The sequence below is a fragment of the Trachypithecus francoisi genome, unplaced genomic scaffold (genome assembly GCF_009764315.1).
Source record: "Trachypithecus francoisi isolate TF-2019V2 unplaced genomic scaffold, Tfra_2.0 Lachesis_group0, whole genome shotgun sequence".
NCBI lineage: Eukaryota > Metazoa > Chordata > Mammalia > Primates > Cercopithecidae > Trachypithecus > Trachypithecus francoisi.
The window spans coordinates 20,215,082-20,239,341 of record NW_022681453.1 but is presented as its reverse complement, the minus strand read 5'-3'; the positions used below and the strand labels follow the sequence as shown (position 1 = coordinate 20,239,341).

Genomic DNA, 24,260 nt, shown 5'->3' with positions numbered 1-24,260 from the left:
CAAGCCAGGTGTTGAGTTCAACAAGGGCGAGGGTTACCACTAGACAGGAAGATGAAATGGGATGGGCTCCTCCCACCCCTACTGCAGAGGCCCCCTCAGCATATTAGAGTCTGATATTCATTCCCTGAGGCTATTGCCAGCTTGAGGCATCCTGGATACTGTGGGTGGCTCCACCATTCTGGCCCTGCAGGACCCTCAAATCACAAAATGACTGCCCCTACTTAGATGAGCAGGCTATACAGAGGCTTCCATTCTATACCTGGGGGAAGGGGAGTTGGTGGGGAGAGATCCATTGATAGGATGACCATCCATCTCAGTTTGCCCGCGACACCAGATGGTCAATGGAGAAGAAAGTCCCAGGCAAAGTGAGACCACAGAGGTGGGGAGACGGGTGTGGGCATTTGCTTCAGGAGGGGATGACCACATTTCCCAGGGCCTGGCTGGGCTCTGGGCAGCCTCCTGATGGTCCCCTCTATTTTCCGGTTGGAAGAAGGGTCCAGAGTCCCAGGGACCCTGGTGACCCCTTCCTTGGGCCTTACTGCCTCCCTGGGACCAAGAGGTGGTCATGCTGCAGGAGGGCCCACCTTAGGAGTGGCATCTGGGGTCCCACAGAGGCCTCTAGAGGTGGGACCTGGGCAGTGTCCAGGGCTCAGTGGAGCCTCCACTATTAGCTGGAGTCTGCTCTCACCAGGTTGCCAAGTAGTCAAGGGACCCCATCAAAAAGGCCCAGATCTCAGGGCTGCCAAGAAGGCTCTTTTCAGAGCCCTAATCACCAGTTCTTGAGGCTGCATGACACCACTCCACCCCCAGAACCCACTCAGTGGCCAAGAAGGAGCCAGGGTGAAGAGACCCATGCCTGGCCTCCAGACCCTGCTGTGTCCGTGTGCCGGGGGAGGCTACCCCAGCCCTCGGGCAGCAGAGTGAATGTCCACAACTGGCTGCTGAGAGCCCTGACTGACACTACCCTGTGCCGCTGGGGCCTACTTTTTCTCATGTGGGCAGAGCTGCCGTCTGCCGATCACCCCCTGCCCACCCTGCTGTGAGTGGCAGGAGCACCATTCCCAATACCCTCAGTGCTGAGATCTGTGGTTGGTAGCCATTTTCTGGGTCACGGATACTTGTGATACTGTTGGAAACAATAGGCCAGACCCTCAGGTAAGCGCACAAATGTACATGCTCATGGTGTTTTCTAAGGCCTGTGGGCTCGGAGGACTGGTCTGGACAGTGACAGCAAGGAGCCAGGTCTTTCCTTGGGGTGGGGAGGAGGGGTGGACAGGGGGAGCCACAGGGCATCTGGGCCTGATCCAAGGGGACATCCTGCGTGCCAGGGGAGAGGGGCAAACTCTGGCCAGGTGGGAGGCCACCTGTGCAGTTCCTCACCACCACTCAGGGCTTCTCCTGGAGCCCCTGTACTCCCCTCTGCACACTGGGGAAGGCCCCACACCCTGCAGACCTGTCCCAGTCCTCACCACCCCAGCTGTGCTCTGAGACGCTCCATGAGCCTGAGAGGAGAAGCCCCCTTTCCTCCTTCAGCAAGGATCTCCCAGGCATCTATCTGAGCCAGGCCCTGTTCTAGGTGCTGGGGCCCCAGCAGGGAGCAACTCAGACAGTCCTGGCCTCTTCAGGGCCCACATTCCAGAGGAGGCAGAAAAAACACCCATATGCCCTTCTGACCTCAGCCAGGGAAGGAAAGCTGTGGCTCTGACCCCCGGCAGCCCAGCCCAGCCCAGCCCAGTGTCAAGGTCATGGCTCCACTAAGAGTAATGACTTGGCAGCTATGGCTGACTGAGCACTCACCATGAGTGGGCGCTTGTGAAGCACCCTGTTTCTTATTATCCCCACTTCACAGTTAAGGAAGCTGAGGCCCACAGCCAAGAAAAGGCTGTCTCCCTGAGGCCAAAAGCCTGCTTGGAAATACCTACCGGAACCCACTCACACAGCCCTCCTGAGCACTGACCTCTTGGGGTGAACTTGTCGAGGTCAGCCTGCCGCAGGAGGTTCTGGCTCATTCGGGGGCCACGACACACCTCCTGAAACCAAACCACGGAGCCCTGAGCATGTGTCAACATCCCAGGGACAGGCAGGACCCAGGAGGGACCCTGAGGCCAGGCACCTCCCTTGAGGTCCACCAGGGAGCACTCCAGGAGCACAAGAGTGGGAGAACCAGTGAGTATGCACAATTTCCCATTCAAAGGCCACAGTGGGCAACAATCTGTGGCCACCCAGGACATCCTGACCCCGCCCCATTCTGGTCCAGCCCAGCTCCCCTCCTTGCTCTGAGAACACTCTACAGTGCATCCTGGGGCTGAGCCATGAAGCAGATACTGCAAGGCCAGCAGGTATCTCTGTACGTACTTCCTCTCCCAAGGGCCACTGGCACTGCAGGTGTAATGCACATCAGGGGGTCCTCGCCCTCTCTTTCTTGGCCCCTCCCTGGCCTAAAGCCTAAGACTGCCTGGGACGTACAGGACTCTGAATTCTCTCCTTGTCATTCCCTCCCCTCTTTCCCCTGCCCCCAGCCTCCTCCCTTGCATTCTAGCCTTCTTCACACAGCTGTGCCCTCTCTCAGGGACCCCAAGTCTTTGTACCTGTTGTCTCCTCTGCCTGGAACACGCTCCCAGGCCCCACTCTTACATCCTGTCTCTTAGATCTCAGCAGTACATCACCTCATCTGTGGAACTTCCCAACCAGAGCCAGGAGAGGGGGTCTTCCCTACCAAAGCCACTGCCCCATGACAATGACAATAGGGACATGGGCGTCTCATCCCCGCTGCATCTCCAGGGCTCCATCCAGGGCCTGGCACACAGCAGGAGCTCAGTAATGAGTTGTCGAATGGACAGATGGATGGGTGGTGAGAAAAATGGATGAAAGGATGGATGAGGGCAGAATAGAGGGTAGATGGATAGAAAGACAGATGGATAGGTTGATAGACAGCTAAATGAACAGATAGACTGACTGATGGGGAGAAGGATGAAAGGATGGGTGAACGGAGCCCAGAGGAAGGGTTGAGGCTTGGTAGGGGATGGCTGCCATACTCACTCCAAGTTGATCCAAGGTTCCAGGGCTGAGGATGTCAGAGTAGAACCCACGCTGCTTCATCAGTGGGTACTTCTTATCATTGCCTGTCAGGGGTGACTTCCGGGGCTGCCCCAAGTCTGAGAGTGTGGGTGGGGCCGGGGGCAGGGATAAATTTGGGAGCTTGGGGTCAAGGGCTGGAGGATTCCCCAATCCATAGTCTGATCCTGGAAGAATCTTCCCCGGGTTATACTCTAGGCCCCTGTGGGTCCCCACTTGGACTCCAGGAGCACCACTGCACTCTGGGCCTTGAGGGGTCCTTCCTGGGCTACAGCCTTTACTGTTAGGCTGCTCCATGCTGCTTCTCAGAGAGATGCCCCAGCCGAAGCTCCTAGGAGAAGATCTCAGCGTCAGTCCGCCCCTGCCAGCCTCTGTCTCAGCCCCCAGACATATGGATGCCTAGATTGTCTGTCTGCCACAAGCCCCAGCCCATGACCCACGGGTAACAGAAGAGCAAGGAGGAGGGAGTGGTCTCCTCCTAATCTGGACGGGCATACAGTACCCCAAGTCCCACCAGGAGACAGTGGGGCCTGCCCTGGACACTGCATGTGAGAAATGAGCCTAACCAGAGTTAAGGGCCGAGTGAGGGGAAGCACTGCAGATGCCCCCAACCCATACGTGTAACTGCACTTGTCCACCCCTCTCCCCCATTTTATAGAGTAAGGCCTGGCTTCTCAGTAGCAGGAGATGGGGAGGGAGGCCCAGAGCTTGCTCACCCAGTAAATTTCCCTAAAATGACTTTCAGCCAGAAGCAGCCCTAGCACCCCCAGCCTAGCCCTGCTAGACTTCCCTGCCTTTTCCCAGTGTGGTGCATGAGCCTCCCTAGCACCTGTGAGCACTGGACCACGCCCTGTGTCCCCTGTGTTTGCCCACTCTACCTCCTCCCATACCCCAGGAGCCAGAGGAATAAATGGCCTCCCCAGCAGGACCCCAATCCTGACCGTCCATAGGCCCACAGATCCCTCTACCAGCAACAAAATAGCATTTACCCACCCTGGCTCTCAGGGTCAGATCAGCTCAGGAAACGTATACCCTCCTGTCTTATGCAAGGGAGTAGCAGATGCCGCCAGGGTGCGTGCACATCCACCACCTGGAGGACAAGGGTTTACAGAGTTTTTATTGTGGGAGGAGCAAGCCCTTGAAAAGCCACTGTTACTTTTGGCTACCTCAAAACTCATCACCATGGAGAATCCTTGGGCAGGAGTACATGACAAGAAATTGAACAAGGATATGGTGAAGAAGAGGTTTGTATATAATGCTAGTGCAAAAAATAAAAAGAGGGTCTACAATTATCTCAATAAAAATTGCAATTAGAAAAAAAGAGGCCAGGGCAGTGGCTCACTCCCATAATCCCAGCACTTTGGGAGGCTGAGGAGGGCGGATCACCTGAGGTCAGGAATTTGAGACCAGCCTGGCCAACATGGTGAAACCCCATCTCTACTAAAAATACAGAATTAGCCAGGTGTGGTGGCACATGTCTGTAATCCCAGCTACTTGGGAGGCTGAGGCAGGAGAATCACTTGAACCCGGGAGGCAGAGGTTGCAGTGAGCTGAGATCGCGCCATTGCACCCCAACCTGGGTGACAAGAACAAAACTCCATCTCAAAAAAAAAAAAAAAAAATGGCCAGGCTTGGTGGCTCATGCCTGTAATCCCAGCACTTCGGGAGGCTGACGTGGGCAGATCACTTGACGTCAGGAGTTCAAGACCAGCCTGGCCAACATGGCAAAACCCCATTTCTACTAAAAACACAAAAATTAGCTGGGTGTGGTGGTGCACACTTGTAATCCTAGCTACTCCAGAGGCTGAGGCAGGAGAATCATTTGAACCCTGGAGACAGAGGTTGCAGTGAGCCAAGATCATGCCACTGCATTCCAGCCTAGGCGACAGAGCGAGATTCCGTCTCAAAAAAGAAAAGAAAAGAAATAAAAGGAAAGCATCTTAACAAAAGGAAATAGAGGCTTAGCCCAAGCAAGCCGCCCTTCCCCGGCCCCATCCCATTTTCCCATCCCTTCTGCACACTGAGACAAAGAGCCGAGAGCTTGAAGAACAGGGCACTCTTTTTGCTGGGTGTTTTGTGCTACTGCAGGCCTCCTGATGGATTGTGGCAGGGGGCCCTTGCCTGCACTGACCTGAGGAGTTGGGTGGGTGGCCAGAGCTGTCTAGAGCAAAACTACCCAGCAGTGCTGAAGCAGCACTCAGCAGCTGAGTCCATTTCTAAGAAGGGGGTGGTGAGTTGTCAGGGCGCCTGAGGGCTGAAGAAGGGCAGATGGGGCTCTGGCAGGAAGCCCCAGACACTCAGCCCAAAGGCCGACCTGCCTCCAGCCAGTCTGGCCTGCCAGGTCTCCCCCAGCGGAACTCCGCTCCCTGAATCCAGTCTCTGGCAGCCAGCTGCCTCCTAGGGCAGGTGCTGAAGACCATGCCGAGTCTGGCCCACCTGTCTAACAGTCACCAGCCCTTCCCGGAGCACCCTGAAGAACAGAGGACCCCTTGGGGCTCAGCCTCATCATGCTGCAAACCCATAGATGTTTGTTTCATCTTTGAACAAAATCACCCAACAAAGCAGGGCTTAGAGAGGCCAGGGTCCCAGATCCACAGGAGAGCATTCCATTCCATGACTTCCTCAGCTCTCAGAGAGGCCTGAACATGCTTGGTTTGCTTTACTGGTGCATTATAAGGAGTTATAAGGATCTTTGGAGATAACAGATGTGCAAATGTCCAGAAACTGCAGGGTTGCTGGGGGCAAAATGAATCCATAATGGGTGAACTTGCTGCCCTGGTAAACTGTTTCCCTCCATGCAAGCTGGCAATAGGGGGATGCACCGAGGTGTGTCCCAAAGATGGTGTGAGAGTGAGCTGCAAACTCAGAATCTGTTTCCACTCCATCCCTCAGCCCTTCACAGTGGCTCCCTTCCAGCCCTGCCCCAACTCTGTGCACCTGTGCATTATCAGTATACTCAGGAGCTAGGACAGACAGACAGAAAGAAAGACCCAGTCTGCCTCCTGCCATGGCCTCATGGGTGACAGCAGTCTCTGCCTGGGAATGAGTGTGACTGGCAGGGAGGAGAAGGACATGGCTCCCAGCAAGGCCTCTGCCTCTGGTCATTCTGGCAGTTTTCCCTGTGTGTTGAAGGTAACTGGCCAGTGAGATGGCAGGGGTGGCCCTGGTGGGCACAGTGTTGGGAATGGTGACTGTTATTGGGGGCTTAGACTTATTTTATGCATCATCTCATTTAAACTTCTAAGGTGGGAACTGAGAGTATCCTCATTTCCCAGAGGCAGGAAAACGAAGCTCAGAGAAGTGAACTGCCCAAGGTCACACAGCCAGCAAGAGCCACAGTTGAAATTTGAACCCAAGTTCTTCTTTCTCTCCACTCAGATCACCTGGGAGCCCTATTGGCTTGAGCCAGAGGAAGCTTCTGGTTGGATTCACTGACATTCAACCCCACTTGATTCAACCAGTAGCCAAGCACTTGGCTGAATAGACACAGATGAATAGGGGTATTCCAACCTCACAGCAGGTACCACTATTATTGCCAGTTTACAACTGAGGAAACTAGGGCCCAGGAAAGTAAAGAAACTTGCAAAGGTCACACAACCAAACACTGGCAGAACCAGAATGGAAACTGAGGTCTTCACCTCTGGCTGACTCAAAGGTCCATGTTCTAGCACCACAACAGTGTTCTCCAACTGGGTGCTGAGATTCTGCAGAGTGGGTACCTGTGGGGAGCCACCTAAGCAGGAGGGCTTCTATGCCACCCACCCCTGATTCAACAAGGACCCTGCACCTTTATCCATTTCACACCCCGGGGTTCTGCATAAGCAGACAAATGGATCTGTGACTTTAAGGGATTTTGGAAGTATCTGACCTTGGGGCTACCAGGCAAACACCACCATGAATGGCTATTGCTCCCCCAGGCTTGGGGTTCTCTCCACCGTTTTGAAGCATTCGCCTGATGCAAACTGCCCCCCACAACTGTGTCTTTCCCCTCCAGTGTATGTCTCCCTGTATTATATGTGCACATCTGTCTTTCCTGTCAGCTGCACAGGCATTTTCAAGTAACGTTGATCTCTGGAAACTTGGCACCTAGCTCCCAGCATGAGACTGGCATGGGCTTGGCACACAGCTGGTGCCTAGAAAGTACTTGCTGAATGATTGTGTGAACAAATGAACTAATGGATGGGCGAAGTGGAGAAAGGAATGAAGTTGACCTCTGTAACAACTCTGGTAGGGATCCGGAGAGGGACTGGGTAGCTGATGGGACTTCCACATGCTCAGCATGGGGGTGGGGCCCAAAAACTGGTCTAGTAAGTACAGGACTTAACTGCAAGGCTGTTTAAAGTGCACTTCTAGGCCGGGCGCAGTGGCTCACGCCTGTAATCCAAACATTTGGGAGGCCAAGGCGAGCGGACCACCTGAGGTCAGGAGTTTAAGACCAGCTTGGCCAACAGGGTGAAACCCCGTCTCTACAAAAATACAAAAATTAGCCGGCATGATGGCGAGTGCCTGTAATTCCAGCTACTCGGGAGGCTGAGGCGGGAGAATCGCTTGAACCCGGGAGGCGGAGGTTACAGTGACCCGAGATCGCGCCATTACACTACAACTTGGGCGACAGAGCGAGACTCCGTCTCAAAATTAATAAATAAAATAAAGTGCACCTCCCTTCTTTCCCCCGGCCAAGGCTCAGCAACCAGATTCCTGCGAGACCCCACCCCCCTCCCCCGTCCACTAGCCCTCTGCGCCTTTTCGAGGTCCCGTTGCCCGCGCTGGCCTCGCAACCCCTCCGCCTCACCTACCTACCGGCTCCACCGAGCAGTGCGGGGATGCGTCATCCCTGTCTCTAGGGAGGGACGCTAAACCGTTGCTAAGGGGCGGGGCCATCCGGCACCGCAAGGCGGGAGCTTCCGTTCGCGAACCTCCCCAGCCTGAACCCATACCTACCCACCAACTCCAGGTCTCGGTTACTTCCGCCCAGGACGCTGGGACTGGGGTGTTCCGGCACATGCCCCGATCGGCAGGATTAGGGCCGGCCTGGGAGTGTCACTCTTCTAAGTTCCATTACCCACCCATCTTCCCCCTCCTGCGCCCTTTTAGAGTAAAGCAGCGAAACAGCTAAATGTAGTGTGAGAACTTTGATTAATTCCCTATTTAAATACATATAGATATGTAAATAATTTGGGGAAGAATAATTGGAGAAATTTACGAATTGGAAGTTGGCATTTAAGCCACAGCTGCGGGACAGCTGGTCAGGGCACTGAGGAAAAGGTGGGTTCTGGTTCTCCTGGGGCTTGCCTCACACAGCCACACCCCCCCCTCCCCATTGCAGGGTGACTCCACTCTGGCCGCCGCCTCCGCTGGGCAGAGGATGCGCCCGACCCCCCCTCAGCTCAGGCGCCCACCCTCTGATGCCCCTCATCTGCTCTCAGGACCTGGCATGGGTTCTGGTTTTGATCCTCCAGCCCTATTCTGAATATTGAATTATCGTTAATTTTCTTAGATGTGATAATGCTACTGTGGTTGTATCAGACTATCCTTAGTTGATGTGGCCTGAAGTGTTTCAAGAAACACATCAGAATGTCTGCTACAATTTCCTTTCAAATGGTTCAGCAAAAATTATATATAGGTAAGCATAACTAGATAAAAAGAGAAAGAGGAGATAAAGCAAAAGTGGTGCAATGTAACAATTAAAGAATCTGATGGTCACAGATGTCCACTGTATCAGGCTTCCGACTTTTTCTGTAAGGGAAAGAAGTGGTTCACAAACCAAATGAACCAAAAGAAAAAGATCACCTCATCTGACCTGAGAACCCCTGCCCAGAGCCTTCTCAAAACTGGCCCCATTTCATAGATGGGGAAACAGACTTGGTGAGACATTTAATGTTGGGGGAGGTCATAGGCCCTGATGTTGAATTTCACTTGGCATTTTAGTCGTGCTGGCTTGATGCCAGGCCTGTTGCTGGGCACTAAGTGTCTGGAACTGAACTGGACCCTATCCCCACCATAAATTATATTGAATGGGAAAGATGGAGAGGCCAGGCCATGAGGAACCCAGAGGCAGCGTGTAAGCTGTGCCTGGAGACAGCAGTTCAGCCCTTGCACAGGCTTCTGCTTCCTTTGTCTAGAACCTGTCTCCATTCACTCCCACGTCTGGCGGACTCCTACTCATCCGTCAAGACCTGATGCTGGTGCAACCTTTCCTGAATCCAAACCGTGGTTTTATTTTTCTTGTTGGCATTCACACAGTAGGTACTCAGCGATCACTGCAGAAGGAAGGAAGGAGCATGACGGGAACTGGAGGCAAGGTGTCCACAGCTCTTAGAAGGGACAGGGACCCCATCATCCTGTTCAGGGCAGTCTGGCTGCTCAGTGGGTCTGAGTATAGGCTGGGTATCCCCCCTTGGCCTGTAGAGAGGCACCTGCTTCCCTGCTTTTGCCTGGTACTTCCCACACTGGGTACAGCTGTCCAAAAAGCTGCAGCATCCATCCGGGTTGCCACGGCAACATCAGCCTATGGTGGGACGTCAGGAATGAGAGGGGCAGAAAGCTAATCCTGGAAAGTTGCCAGGCAACACAGTGGGCTGGTGACATCACAGGGGCTGTGGCTGCTGGACAGATGGACAGGCCACAGCTGAAAGGGTCCACTCTCAGGAGGCCCAGCTCACAGAACCACTCACTGCCTACCATGTGATGGTCACTGCTGTTTCTCCCAACTGGAGAATGGTCTTGAGGGGTGGGGGCCAAGGGGAGCTGGTTTTGCCAGCAGCCCTGCCAGCTCCACTTCACCCCTCTTCAAGGGCATGCTGTGACCTCCCTCCTCCCTGGCAGGAGACCGTGAGTCAGTCCCTGTTCTTCTGGGTCTCAGGGGCTACCCTCTAATGCTCTGTCTTCTCCCATGGCTGGGCAAGGGGTCAGGCTTTGGCCTTCCTGCCCTGTCCTGAAGGCTACCATACTTACCTTGCTCCCTGGAAAAGGAGCAAGGGGCTAAGCCATGACCCACTGGACTTCTGCCCCTCTTGTGATGGGAGGGCCATCTTTTAATCTGAATAAGCTGGAAGACAGGTCAGCCTTACTATTGTTGAAACAGGCGGACTGGGTTTCTACAAGAGTTAGGGAGTCACTGCCCATCTCTTGCTCAGAGCCCCCTTGCTGAGGACTCTGGTGGCCTGGAAGCTGGGGGATTGGGGCAGATGGGCTGCTTAGGATGCCCTGGCCCAGAGCCATGCCTTTCCAGCATGGGGTCTGAGGGCATGGCAGGTCTGCACGCCCCCTCCCCTGTGTCTCCTTGCTGGCTGAGACGGGAGCAATGCTTCACTGACTGCAGAGATGAAAGCCCCTTGTGAATGGGCAGCAGAATGGGCCCTTCATGTGGCTGGCCAGCCAGAACGGAAGGTGACAGGCATCCAGACTGCATGGCTGAGCTACCCGCTCCCCACCTGCCCACAGCCTGCCTCTTGGGCCCCCAGGATCTTCCTCTGATTTTCTAGGCCAGGGGCTCTGAGCTATGCCAAGAGAAAGTGAGTTGCAGGCATGAGGGCGTGTCAGAGAAGGGACTCGGTGAGGTCTAGGATTCACCACCTCCCCAGGCCTCCCTGACACAAGCCTCCCTGCCATTGCTTAGCTGCCCTCAGCAGTTCTGATCAGCATAATCATTTCTTTGATGAATAAAAATGGAGATAAATTAATTCTCCTTTGATCCACATGATCACCTTGACAGACAAGACCTTGAAAGCCCAGAGCTCAAGGAAGAAGGAGTAGAATGGAGTTTCTCGGGGGATGGAGGACTGGAGACCACTGGTCCATGAATAGACAGTCTTCATCCATCACAGCCCCCACCTAATCCCGTGCCCACCTTTACTCCTGTGCAGCCTCCCTGCCAGAGCCTCCTCCCTCTTTGTTTTTCTATGATCTTCCATCCCATCTTGGGTTACTTCTCAGGACGCCCTCCCTGAGTGCCTTGGCCAACAGAACACACATGCTCCTCAGGGCCCCAGAGGACGATGGTCAGTACCACTTGGTGGATGGTCACTGCTGAGTCCCTCACCGGACGGTGGGCTTGAGCTGTGGTTTGGTGACATCACAGGGGCTGTGGCTGCTGGACAGATGGACAGGCCACAGCTGAAAGGGTCTATTCTCAGGAAGCCCAGCTCAGAGAACCACTCACTCTGTACCATGTGATGGTCATTGCTATTTCTCCCAACTGGAGGGTGGACTTGATGGGTGGGGTCAGGGGGTGCTGGGGCAGAGGCACGGCTTTTCTCAGCAGCCCTGCCCATGCGTCAGTCCAGGAAAGACCCATAGGAATGACTGGAAGATACAGCAACCCATATCAGGGCCACCACGCCAAAGATAGTGGCTGCTGACACCAGCCCAGCTGCACATGACCCCACATTATCCTACCCTCACCTCCTCTCCCCTAGCCTATTTTTCTCTGACCTCCATCTGAGGGTGCAGGATGCTGAGGCTCTGTGCTCCAGGAGCAGCAGCCCAGGGGGGATGCCTGCTGGTCCCCACCTTCCTGGGCCAAAGCACCAGATGGCAGGCTCTGAGACAAAGACATCTTACACAGGACATTTCCCAGGGGGGCTCCAGGAGCTGCACAGGAAACTGTTTATTATAATTAGACTCTGAGCACCTCTAATTTTCCCTCGGTCCCAAGGAGTTTGGTGAGCGTCAGCTGAGTAATATCTTGGCAGAGTGGGTGACTTCATCAACCTGGCCCTGTGACCCACCAAGTGCCCCCACTCCCACTTTCCAGGGAACCTGGGTTTGCTAAGGCTTAGCTAGGCCCTCCTGTCCACCCGTCCCCCAAGGCTGGCCACTTTGGGGACCAGACGCCAGCCTGACCTTTCACCCACCCCTAGGAAGGGCTCTGGATGGGGCAGGAGGCTTGGATTCTTCAGATTACTCACCGGGCAACTCCTTTCCTTTGTTAGGCCTCAGTTTTTCTTCTGCACAATAAGGAACAGAAACCTTGCCCAGCATCATGGTGGGATCATCAGCACAGAGTGGTGTGAGGGACACCAAGACTTTTCCTGCCCCAAATACTTCCATTCCCGGCAAAAGCACTGCCCTTGCCAGACCTCCAGGAGGGAGTGTATAAAAAACTCCCAGCAGGTCAGTAAGGAAGGGTTTGTTCCAAAGAGATGGAATCCCTCACTCCCAAAGAGGTGTGACAACCCTCCTCCCCACCACCCCTTGCAAATGGCCTGGGGACATTCAAACAGCTAGTGTGGCCATTAGAGCTGACAACATCCTTGGCAAACCGCTCCCATACTCTGGGTCTGCAAACTGAGGTGGCAAGAAGGGAGGGGCCTCACCCAAAGTCTTGGCAGAGTGGGATGGGAACCTGTGGCTATCCTGCAGGATATAGGGAGCCGCAAGGAAAAGACAATGAAACAAAGACCCGTTGCCCCGGGAACTCCACTTCTCTTTACAGGAGGAGGAGGGGCATCTGCCTGACCTCCTACTCCTCTCACTCCTTGTCCCTCCTCCACTCCACCATCCTGAGGTGGGGCATCAGGAAGCTGGCAGCAGGCCTACCTTATGCACCAGACACTGATAGTTGTTAGAGTCTCAGTTCCCCTATTTATGGAAGAACTGGACTGTCCATTACCTGGGCCCCCAGTCATCCTCCAGCTGCCCCCTGTGGAGCATTCTCCTCCTGGAAAGTCCCCACCCCACTGTCTTTCTCTTTCCCCTGTACTCCTGATAGGCCACTCAAGAGCCTGGCACTGGCTGGGTATGGTGGCTCATGCCTGTAATCCCAGTACTTTGGGAGGCTGAGGTGGGCAGATCATTTGAGTTCAGGAGTTCGAGCCCAGTGGGCGACATGGTGAAACCCTGTCTCTACTAAAAAATACAAAAATTAGACTGGGCATGGTGGCTCACACCTGTAATCCCACCACTTTGGGAGGCTGAGGTGGCGGATCACGAGGTCAGGTGATCGAGATCATCCTATCTAACACAGTGAAACCCTGTCTTGACTAAAAATATAAAAAATTAGCCAGGCATGGTGGTAGACACCTGTAGTCCCAGCTATTCGGGAGGCTGAGGCAGGAGAATGGCGTGAACCTGGGAGGTGGAGCTTGCAGTGAGCCGAGATCACACTAGGGCACTCCAGCCTGGGTGACAGAGTAAGATTCCGTCTCAAAAAACAAAACAAAACAAAACAAATATGAAAATTAGCCAGACGTGGTGGTGCATGCCTGTAGTCCCAGCTACATGGGAGGCTGAGGCAGGAGAACTACCTGAACCCACGAGGCACAGGGTTCCAGTGAGCCAAGATCATGCCACTGTGCTCCAGCTTGTGTGACAGAGACTCCATCTCAAAAAAAAAGAAAAAAGAAAAAAGAGCCTGGCAATACTGGGTCTCCTGCCCACTTCCTCTGTACCCTTGGAGGCCTCTGGAAAATGTCATCTCCAACCCTAAGCAGTGACTCTGAAGTGTACAGAAGGGGCTCAGGTCTCCACCTGGTCCAACAGAGGGGGCCCTGAGAGTATGACCCAAGATACCCCCTTTCTGTTCTCTTCCCAACCTGGCCTCAGCCTTCCCTCCAAGCAGAGAGAAACTGGTCCTTGCAGGCCCTGAAGGCAGGATTGGCTGCTCCCAGTTTTCAGGTGAGCAGACTGAGGTCCTGGAGCAGAGCCTTGTTGCAGGCACACACAATGCTGGCCAGGCAGAGCTGGCTTGGCAGCTGGACCCTTGGTCCCTGCCTGGGGCCTTCCCTGCCACCCCTCCTGGTTCCCCAGCCCTCCTGGCTGGCTCTTAGAGAAGGCAGGTGGGCCTGAGGATGGGCAGGGCCTGCCCTGGGGAGGGAACTTGGGCTGGGAAGCAGGTCGGGGGGGCGGTGGTCAGCAGGTGCAGGATAATGGGGCCACTGGGGGAGGCCCAGGGAGCAGGTGCTGCCCACGGAGGGGCTGAGGTAGCCATTGTATGCCCAGCTTTGGTGGGCCCACAGCAGGAGGGGGGTCCCTGTGGGCCGCCAGGCTGCCCTGGCTCATGCTCAGAGGTCGTCCTGATGCCTGGGCTCAGGCACACAGCCAGGCCCCTCCCCTGGGTCCCAGCCACCCCACCAGGTTGCCATGACAACCAACACTTTCATCCCTGTCCCTTTGTCTGGTCACGGTCCAGCTTTTGTGACCAGCTATAATTGGTGGGTGGAGGGAAGGGGGCCTTGCGTCAGGATACACTCAGCTGGGGTTGAGTTGTGAACTCAGGCAAAGGAAGGCTGGACGGCAGGTTAAAGAAAACTGGAGATGCAAAAAGGCTGGGCTTTGCTGACATTTCCCCCTGTAGCCTCCTCTCCTGGCTGCTGGCCACATGCTCAGAACGGAGTCTGCTGGCCCCAGAGTGAACTGTCCCATTTCTGGACCTCATTTTCCCCTCTGTGACTGCAACTGCGGATGACCCCTCTGCCCAGGTGTGCTGTGGTTCTGGGAGGCAAAAAAGCATGAGCCAACCCAGAACTTAACTGCTTTGTGCAACTGAGGAGACGGAGGCATAGAGCAAAGCTGGGTCCCGGTCCCGGTCACACCCACGGTGAGCCAGGGGCAGAGCCAGACCTCCCGCAGGCCCAGGGCCTCAAGTATTAGGCCCCCAAACCAAACAAACTGAACCTCACAGTTTTTCTCCCCTAGTGCCCCCATAGGGAGGAGCCTTGCCAGCAGGACTCAGCATGGGTGTGAGGGGGCCCACGCCTCCGTCATCCTCCCCCAGGCCGCACCAGCTGTGTGCCTTTGGGAAAGTCCCTTGGGGCCAAGTCCAGGGTGTGAAAAACAAGGGGGTGTGTAGAAAGTCAACCCTCCCTCAGCTGGGGTGAGAAGGAGGTAAGGCCTGCTCTGCACAACACCAGCTCATTGCCAGTCCCACAAACACCACACACCCTGCTCCCACCCATCGCCTCTGCCCACCCACATGACACTGTATTGCCCAAATGGCTGCCCTGCCCATGCTCTGGGCATTCCTTTGCCCCTGTGGTTGCCTTCCCCTGTGGTGCCCTCTGTCCTCTGAAAGGAACCTGGTGGTCCCTGGTGACCAGGGCTCAGGGAGGATAATCACTGCTGTCCTTTAAATCTAAAGAATTCCCCCTTGAGACAAGCACTGGTTTTCAACAGGGAAACAGAAGAAGAAGCAGAGAGTGCTGCGGCAGCCAGTTTCGCTGCTGCAGACAGAGGCTCCGGGATGGGATGGCACAGGAAGAGGCAACAGGATGGCTTTGTCCTATCTTGGAGGCTCTTCTGATCTTTGAGGGAAGCCAGGGTTTCCTGCAAGCCCCTTGCCCCAGGCTCAACACCCTGTAGCCTTGTGGGAAAAGTATGGGCACCCCAGACAATGATATGTTTCTAAAGGGTCTGCGACCCTCCAAGGGATCTGGGGCTCAGCGGGGCCCTCAGGCTCAGGAGGGACTCCCACCACCATGGCCACTTCACAGGCATGACAGGTCCACTGGTGCCCCTCAGTGAGACACTTGAGGAGCAGAGGGACCAGAGGCGAGGGGCTGGGGCTGAGCAGAGAACTGATTCAATAACCAGCAGCGCAGACCCTGTATGTCATCGTGGCTCTGCCATCCCAAGAAAATGTCACTTCTTCCCCATGGACATTCTTCTCTGCAATTAGCTCTGCATCTACACTGGATGTGAGTAGGGTGGTAGCAGGATCAGCTACTTGGGGCCAACAGATGGGTACCACTGTTGTACCAGTGGTACAAGGCTGTACCACTGGGCAGCCCCAGCCAGAAGGAGCACAGTGTCCACCTCTGCAGCTATTCATCTTTATTATGGGCTAGGAACCAGTTACTAAGAAATTAGCATGGGGCCAGGTGTGGTGGCTCACACCTGTAACCCCAGCACTCTGGGAAGCCAAGGTAGGAGGACTGTTGAGCCCAGGAGTTTGAGGCAAGGTAGGAGGACTGTTTGAGCCCAGGAGTTTGAGGCCAGCCTAGGCAACATGGCAAGACTCCCATCTCTACAAAAAAATTTTAAAAATTAGCTGGGCATGGTGGCATGTGTACACCTGTAGTCCCAGCTCTTTGGGAGGCTAAGGTGGGAGGATCGCTTGAGCCCAGACGGTCAAGGCTGCAGGGAACCATGATCACGCTACTGCACTCCAGCCTGGGTGACACAGTTAGACCCTGTCTCTGAAAAATAAAATAGAAAAGTGAGCATATGCCATGAGGTTTATGCACATTATGTCATTTAATCCTCAGACCAATACTAGAAGGGGGTGGCTATTACTGTTTCCCTTTTTGCAGGTGGGGACACTGAGACTCTGAGAGGTGAAGCTGGCCAGGGAAAGGAAATTGGCAGACTTGCCTGGATAGTAGGGCAGGGTAAGAGGCAGGGCTGAGTCAGCTGTTGGAAGAAGACAGTGCAAGACAGATTTGGGCTCACGATACAACATTTTTATAATGGTCCCAACCAAAGGACTGGGCTGCCCAGATGGCGGGAGATCCCCGTCATGAGAGGCATGCCAGGGGAAGCTGAACGGGCACTTTTCCTGTCATTTGGACACCTGAATGGAAAGAGAGTACCTATCCAGAGCAAATGAGGCCCTAAGGTGTCAATCCTGGCCCCAGCCCAGTGCTGGAAGGTACAGAGAAGACAGCACCTCCCAGGTAGGGGTTGAAGGACCCAGGGGGCACACCCTGCTGAGAACTATGCCCCCATTGTCCCAGCTCCAGGAGTGGCTTCCACTTTCCAAAATGTGTCTGTCTTAGCGAGAAATTTCAGGACACCTGAGAGAGGCACAAGCAGGAACACAAGGCTGGTTGCAAATTCCCCCAATTTTTCACCCCAGGTACTTCCCTTGTCTCATCCTAGTTCCAGCCTGTGGGGATGTCTCAGAGCCCAACCCCACTCCCAAGGTCCCTCTCTGCAAAGCTGACAGCCTCCTCCTAAACCATCCCTTACACCCAACCAGAGCAGCAAGCCCCACTGATTCTTCTCCTAAATATCCCTCAAGTCTATCCACTCCTTTCTGGATCCACAGATGCAGCCCTGGCCACCTCCTCCCTGGCCTCCCAGTCACCAGCGCCAGTTCATATTCTACCCAGCAGCCCTGTGTAGACCCCTCCACAGCCCACAGTGCTCCCTGATCTGGCCCCACTCTCCCCACTCAGTGCCCTCATGCTGTCCTCCAGCCAGAGGGAAGCCCTTTCAGTTCCTGACACACACCCTGTCCCCCTGTCACCTGCATCACATTCACTGCAGCTTGGACATCTTTCCTCCCAGGCCTGGGTTAAACACCCCTAGGTGCCCACAGCCATGGCAAAATTGTGTGGCCAGAGTCATTAACATGTCTGCCTCCTTGGAGAGACCAAAGGTGCCATGGGGCAGAGTCCAACCTGTCTTACCCAGCCTACATTCCCATCCCCTGGTCCTGCTGCCTGGCACAGAGGAAATGTTCAGTGAACAACAGCTGAATGCATGCAAGCAGAAATGCATGAATGAGAGTGTGACTGAGGCTGAGAGAGCTGTCCCACACAGGCAGGTCTCCAAGGACAGCTGAGTCTAGAAGCCATGATAAAAAGTGGATTGAGGGAGACGTTTGGGGCAGGAGACTAACTGGGCCAACAGGTCCTCTGTGGAGGCCCGGACTTGTGTAGCCCCAACTCCTGCCCTGAATCACAAAGAGGGGACAACTCTAAGATCCATGCACCTGCCAGAAGGGACAGGAATGGGGGATTCAAGCCAAATAGAGAGAGTGAGGCAGATTCCTAGAGGTCTTGCCCACTCCCTCTGGCGCACAGATTCCCTTTCAGCAAAGTCACCTTAAAGTCTTTCCTGGGGACTGTGATGGGGTGTGAGGGAATTGAGCCCAGGCCAAAAGATCAGTCACAGTGCACCTCCCCTACTCAACCAGAAGGGAAGATGCCTCTTTGTGGCTTTGTATACACACACATACACACACACACACACACACAACTTCCCCCATGCAGAGACTGAGCAGGGCGTCCCTGGGCCTGGGAGACCTTGAACCTCCAGTCACCACTCTCTGTGGGTGGCCCCTGGCTTCCTTGTACCCCTCCCAGCTCAGCGACAGCCTCCTGAACTTCCTGGCGGGCTTCCAGGCCTCGGAGAAAGCCCCTGTCTCTGCCACACCATTACTGTCACCATCACTGCTGCTGCGAAAATGCAATTACAGCAAACAACAGTCGCCGCCTCACTTGAGCCTCACCATCCACACCTGGAACTAATTAACTTAATTAGGCCTTAATGAGCTACACTGGTCGGAATGCCTATTTTTACTTAATTATCCCCTAATGTGCTTGGCATGGAGGAGCACAGGACCCGGAGGATGGCTTTGGCAGTGGCAGTGGCAACCACCTCCTCTCCCTGAAGAAGAGACACTCAGGAGGTGATGCCTGTCTGCCTGGAGTGGGCCCTAAAGAGCTGAGGAGGGGTGAGGCAGGGGCCATGGGCCATGCTGTAAGAACAGCAGCCCACCCAGCTCCAGCCTCCCATCATTCCCACTGCACAGTCTGAGCTGGGGCTGAAGTCACACTTTGCTCAGTTGGGGGTGTAACAGGCATGACCTGGCTGGCTTTTGCATTCATAGACCTCTGACAGGGACGACATGGGCTCAGAGAGTTATTCTTCCAACTGTCTCTAATGGGAAGGCACAGAGAGATGAAGGGCTTGCCTAAGAACACACAGCTAACTGGTGGCAATGGACACGAATGGCTCCCAGGCCCTTTGAAGGAGCACTTTAAGCCATGATGGGGTCCTGTCAGGGTGGAGTCTAGCCTCTTTCACACCAGGCCAGGCTAGGATAGGCAGAGGATCATTTAGACAGCTGGCCTCCAGGGTCCCTATGGCAGCACCTTCCACCTCCAGTTGGGCCTTGGCTCCTGAAACCCAAGTTTGCATCATCAACTTCTCTAGCTTTGGGGTGAGGTGAGGCGGTCTTGGTTCACTAGACAGATATGGGGGAGGCTTCAAGAGCAGGGTCCCTCCCTACTGGCCCCTGCCTTGACCCTGCCAGGGCCTCCAGATCAATGGCTCATTTGAATCTCTGGGTTCCTGGGGCTAGAGGGGTAACCTGTCCCTTGTATAAGCACAATGCACCTCTGTGCTAAAGATGGATCAATCTCTGGGGCAACCCCCTCTCTGGAACTCCAGGCTTAAATCTGACAACTGTTTCCTTGGCACCTCCAGCCCTATCCAGCCCCAGGAGTCCCAGTCCTAACACAGACAACCCAGAACCTCTGATTTCCCTCTCCCTGGTCTGCTTTTCCCAGCATCCCCCTCTTCTGAAAATGGTCATGCCATTGGCTCATGTGCTTAAGCCAGAAACTGAAGAACGGCTCTGGACAACCCTCTCTCACACCCTACAGCCAACCCTTCCTGAAGTCCTGTTGGCTTTGCCTCCAGATAACATCCCCAAATACCAGCTTCCCACCACCTCCCAGCAAGCACACAATCCTGGCCACCATCCTCTCCCATCTCGACAGCATTTCCCTTGGTCTTCATGGAGCCTCCACAATCTGGTCTCCATGAAGCTGTTACAGTGATTTAAGGGAAAAAAAATCACTCCCTAGTTCAAAATCCAATGACTTCCCATGACACTTATAATAATAAAGTTCATAGGCCTTAACCCAACCTACAGAGCCCCACCTGCCTCGCTGGTCCCATCCACCTCCTTTCCCTTCTCCTTGCCCCACTGACGTGGGCTGTCCTTCAGGACCTCACAGGCCTCAGGGCCTCTACACCACCTACTCCTTCTGCCTTGAATGTTCTTCCCTCTGACCTCTGGATCACTCAGATCCTGGCTTAAACATCACTGCAGCCTTCTCTGGCCCCACACTCTAAAGTCTCCTCCCAAGCCCTAGCCCTGTTAGATCGCTTCCTAGATCACCCTGTTAGAATCTTATGCATGGCACCTGCCAGCATCTGAAAATGCTGTTTCTAGCTCCCTTGAACTTCATCTGTTTTGATCCCTACTGAATCCCCAGCCTAGAACACCATATGCCTGGCACACTGTAGGAACTTTCTGCTAAGTGGGTGTTAGAGGAATGCCTTGACTTTTCCACAAGTGATTGGAGTCCCCAGCCCCTTCCTTGAGCTGCCCAGAGCCCACCCAAATACCTTAGGCCAGAGCATAGTATCCTTGAATCCTACATCCTGGCCCCCAGCCTCTGCTCACATGGTCCAACCACCTGGAATGCCCTTTTCCTATCATTTGCTAATGGAAACTCTGGCCTGTCCCCAGGCTTCTGACCAATGAGGGAGTGGGTGGGGACCACCACCTGTTTGAACTAGTGAGCTTGACTTGCTCCTTGGCCTTGGCGCTTCCTGGGATTTCTCTCTGCCTACTCTTTGGAGAGAACTCCCTGGGCCTGTATCTGTCTGGACTCTGAGGACATGAGCCTCTGGAGGTGCTGGCCTTCATCTCTGCCTGCTCATTGCTCCCCATTCCTCCCCCAGTAGCCAATCCTAAGGTGGCTGGCCTAGAGTCAGCACTTAGCAAACATTTGATGAAAGGAGGGTGGATAGGTATATGGGGTCCCTCAGCTGTGGGTCCCATCTCAGGGCTAAGGATGTGGCCAGGTCTGAGTATGAGCCTAAGCAGCTAGCCCAAGTGAGGAGAGGCTGCCTCCAGCTCTACCCAGTCCCAGGAGGCCCAGTCCTAACACAGACAATTCAGGATCCTCCCACCAGCCAGCATTCCCCTGACTATGGCTATGCCATTTGTTCCTTGGCCTCAGGCTCCCCTCCTGTGCTGGTCCTCACCTCCTTGGCTTGAAAGGGCCTCTTTCCTGAGGCTGAAAAGTCCAGGGGCACCAGCCAGATGGCTGGGTGCTCAGGACCTTCTGGCCACAGCCCCCGCCTCCTCTGACAGGTGAGAGTGGGCTCCTCTCTCCTCCTGGCAGCCCTGGCCTCTGCCAGTGGATCTTCACTGTGCCATCTCACAGATTATGCCCCAGCCTTCATAGAAATAAGGAGGTTTTAGTCTTGTTGTGACTACTGCCTGTGACCAGAGCTGTCCACCAGCCTTCTGTGTGCCCACCCCACCTGTGCCCTGCCTGAGGGGCTAGCCCCTGGAGACAGCTCTGACTGGCAATTTCCTTTGTCCAGGCTAGACTCTTTCTGCCCTTCTGAACTGGAGAATCTCTGTCTCCCATCTGGAAGGCCTGGGCTCTGGGCGTCATCCCAGACCTTTCCACTCAGTGGCAACCCATCTTACCAGCAGCATTCCCACCTGGCTAGACCCTGCTCTCATCCGAGCCCCTCCCAGCCTGGATCCTAGATCTAGAGCCATGCAGTCAGGGCAGGACAGACTTGAGGACACTTAGTGTGAGGGGAGTCACTGACCTGCAGGTACCAAAGCCGGGGTTTGGGACTTGGCACTGTCCTTTACCGGGTCTTGCTGCCTTGGTTTATCCACCTAAGAGGCAGAGACATTGTTGTCATTTAGCAGGATGTAGGTGACGCCCATGAGATGGAAGCATGAAGTGCGTTGTAAACCTAGCCTTGGTGACTTCACCTGAATTGCTGTTGAGGTGGGAGCAGGGAGTTGTGGGGTTTTAAACACCAGTCTACCCTCTAAGAAGGCTGTGGTTCCAGCACTGCAGGCTGAGCACAGGGATCGAGTGAGATCACAGGGCCCAGGAAATGGGTTCCCTTCTCTGCAGCCAGGGACCTTCATCTGCTTCATTTATGCAATGGAGCTAACCCAGAAAGGGGCAGGATACAAAGGGAAGGGACAGCTCTGAGGACATAATTTGGAAGGAGGGAAGAGGGATGGCAAGTTCCTTGGGTCCCACCTCCTAGGGGGTTCTGGATAGTCCCAGGATGTCTGAGATTATGGAGCGTAAACTCTCTCCTTTGACAAGAGGCAACTGAGACCCAAAGGAGAGGGTCAGCCCAGGTCATCCTGCTGGGCCAGAAGTACGGTTGCTGGGGGCTGATACCGATTCTTACAGCACCTCCTTGAAGGCCCTGGAGCCTCAATTTCCCTACCCTCACAGTGGTGACACTGACTCCCATCTTCCTTTCTTCCCTTCCTTCCCACAATGCCCTCCACTCAAGAAAGCTGTGAGGTTCGCTGAGGTTCACCGAGGGGAAGGCTGTGGACAGAGTCAGGGCCCTGCCTCCTAGCCTTGTATAAGATGGAGGAGAGGCTAAGGGAGCCAGGAGCCTGGGGACCACCTCAGTAACTCCAAAGGCAGCCCCACTCCTTCCAAAGGAAAGAGGCCATGGGGCAGGAGACCTCCTTGGGGACAAGGGGGAACATACCCAGGCTTGGGGAGTCTCCAGCCACAACAGGCTCCCTCTTGGGATTGGCATTGCCATGACTCTACCACCTTCCTTGCCCTGAGCCCCACTTTCCCCATGAATCCAATGAGGATAACAGGGATCATCCTGGTCCTGTCAGTCTGTGGCCTCCTGGGGCCACCAAGCATAGCCAACTGGCCAGTGGGTATGAGACGGTGGCTCTTATGAACAGCAAAACCCTAAAGAGAGACAAAACAGCCTGCTGATGGTGGCATTTCAGGCAGAGAACTTGGGGGTAGAGGAGCCTGCAGTGCTCAGCCCCCCAATCACAGCCACCTCAGCCAAGCCACCGCCCCTGCCTTGCCCTGGGGCTAGGGTCAAGGGTGGCAATGTCTGTCAGTGATGTGAGTAGGCTGTCAGGGACTCCATTAGCCCAGGAAAATGCCTTTCTGTCCCCACTTACTCTTCTGTCCTAGGCTATGGGCTGCCTGCAGTCACCTCACACACACAGCAGCCGCCACCACCCACCCATCTCCCTCCCTCTGAGCAGAGGCAGCTGCTAGGCCTCCATGCTGGAACCAAAATTGAATGAGCACTCTCACAATGTCGCCTCCCGCTGACAGCTCCTAATTGCATGTTGAAGCCATGTGATGGAGCCCAAGTTACACTAATTATGTCATTACCCTAATTAAGTAAATACTGTATGTGCTAATTGGCTGAAATCTCTTCAGGGGGATGGGCGCTGGTGTCCCCTGGGCTTCACTTGGGTGGGCTGGAGGTAACAGAGGAAGGTGGGGGCCCACCCCTCCCTAGGGTCACCCAGTGGGCATCAGCGAGAGCCCCTGACCACAGCCCAAGACAGGTGTGCCTGTGCTGCAGGCGAGTATGCAGAAGGCATTGACCAAGTGGTCAGAGACCCAGGTCGAAGGCCTGACTTGACCCCGACAGGCTGGTGGTCTTGAATAAGCCCTTTCTTTTGATGTGGGCCGCCTTGCTGTCCTTCCCCTCAGCCAGCCCAGGGCCTGTGGCCTTTCAGACATACTGGGCACAGGGGCACCAGAGGAGCCCAGTGTTCAGTCATCTATAGATGCCAGTTATGTGCCTGGCCTGGGGTAGCAGCAGGAAGAATGGCTGATGACTGAGCAAAGCCCCAGTTCCTGGGCTTAGCACCCAAGTAAACTAGCCAAAGGACAAACAGGGCTGGCATTCCCAGGAAGGCATGTGAGGTGGGAGGCTCTGAAGAGGTCTGAAGGGCTTTCTGAAGAAGGGGGACTTCACTTACAAGGGAGGGAGAATATCACTGCATTAGAACTCAGATCATCGCTCCGGCCACTGCATTCCAGTCCGGGCGACAGAGCGAGACTCCGCCTCAAAAAAAAAAAAAAAAAAGAACTCAGATCATCTCCAAGATGTGATTTCTAAATAATACCAAACTTTTTTTTTGAGACAGTCTTACTCTGTTGCCCAGGCTGGAACGCAGTGGCACAACTGTGGCTCACTGCAGCCTCACTCTCCTGAGCTCTGGTGAGCCTCCCACCTCAGCCTCCCGAGTAGCTGGAACTACAGGTGTGCACCATCACACCCGCATAATTTTTGTTTGCAGAGACAGGGGTCTCACCATGTTCCCCAGGCTGGTCTCAAACTCCTAACCTCAAGCAATCCACTGGCCTCAGCCTCCCAAATTGCTAGGATTACAGGCATGAGCCACCAAGCCTGGCCTAAGTACCAAAATTCTTTTTTTTTTTTTTTGAGACAGAGTCTCGCCTTATCACACAAGCTGGAGTGCAGTGGCGTGATCTCGGCTCACTGCAAGCTCTGCCTCCCGGGTTCATGCCATTCTCCTGCCTCAGCCTCCCAAGTAGCTACGACTACAGGCGCATGCCGTCACACCCGGCTAATTTTTTGTTGTTGTTGTATTTTTAGTAGAGATGGGGTTTCATCATGTTAACCAGGATGGTCTCGATCTCCTG

General features: G+C 54.7%; 1 protein-coding gene across 1 annotated transcript in view; it reads right to left on the bottom strand.

The window, feature by feature from the left end:
- Positions 1-7,906, bottom strand: part of DNAH1 (dynein axonemal heavy chain 1) — an 88,465-nt gene extending 80,559 nt beyond the window's left edge. The window contains exons 1-4 of the mRNA XM_033209791.1: positions 7,876-7,906; positions 4,069-4,165; positions 3,040-3,406; positions 1,958-2,030 (exon numbers count right to left, since the gene is read on the bottom strand). Of these exons, the coding sequence (XP_033065682.1) occupies positions 1,958-2,030; positions 3,040-3,372 (406 nt within the window). The 5' untranslated portion in view covers positions 3,373-3,406; positions 4,069-4,165; positions 7,876-7,906. The remainder of the gene's footprint in view (positions 1-1,957; positions 2,031-3,039; positions 3,407-4,068; positions 4,166-7,875) is intronic.
- Positions 7,907-24,260: the final 16,354 nt, after the last annotated feature.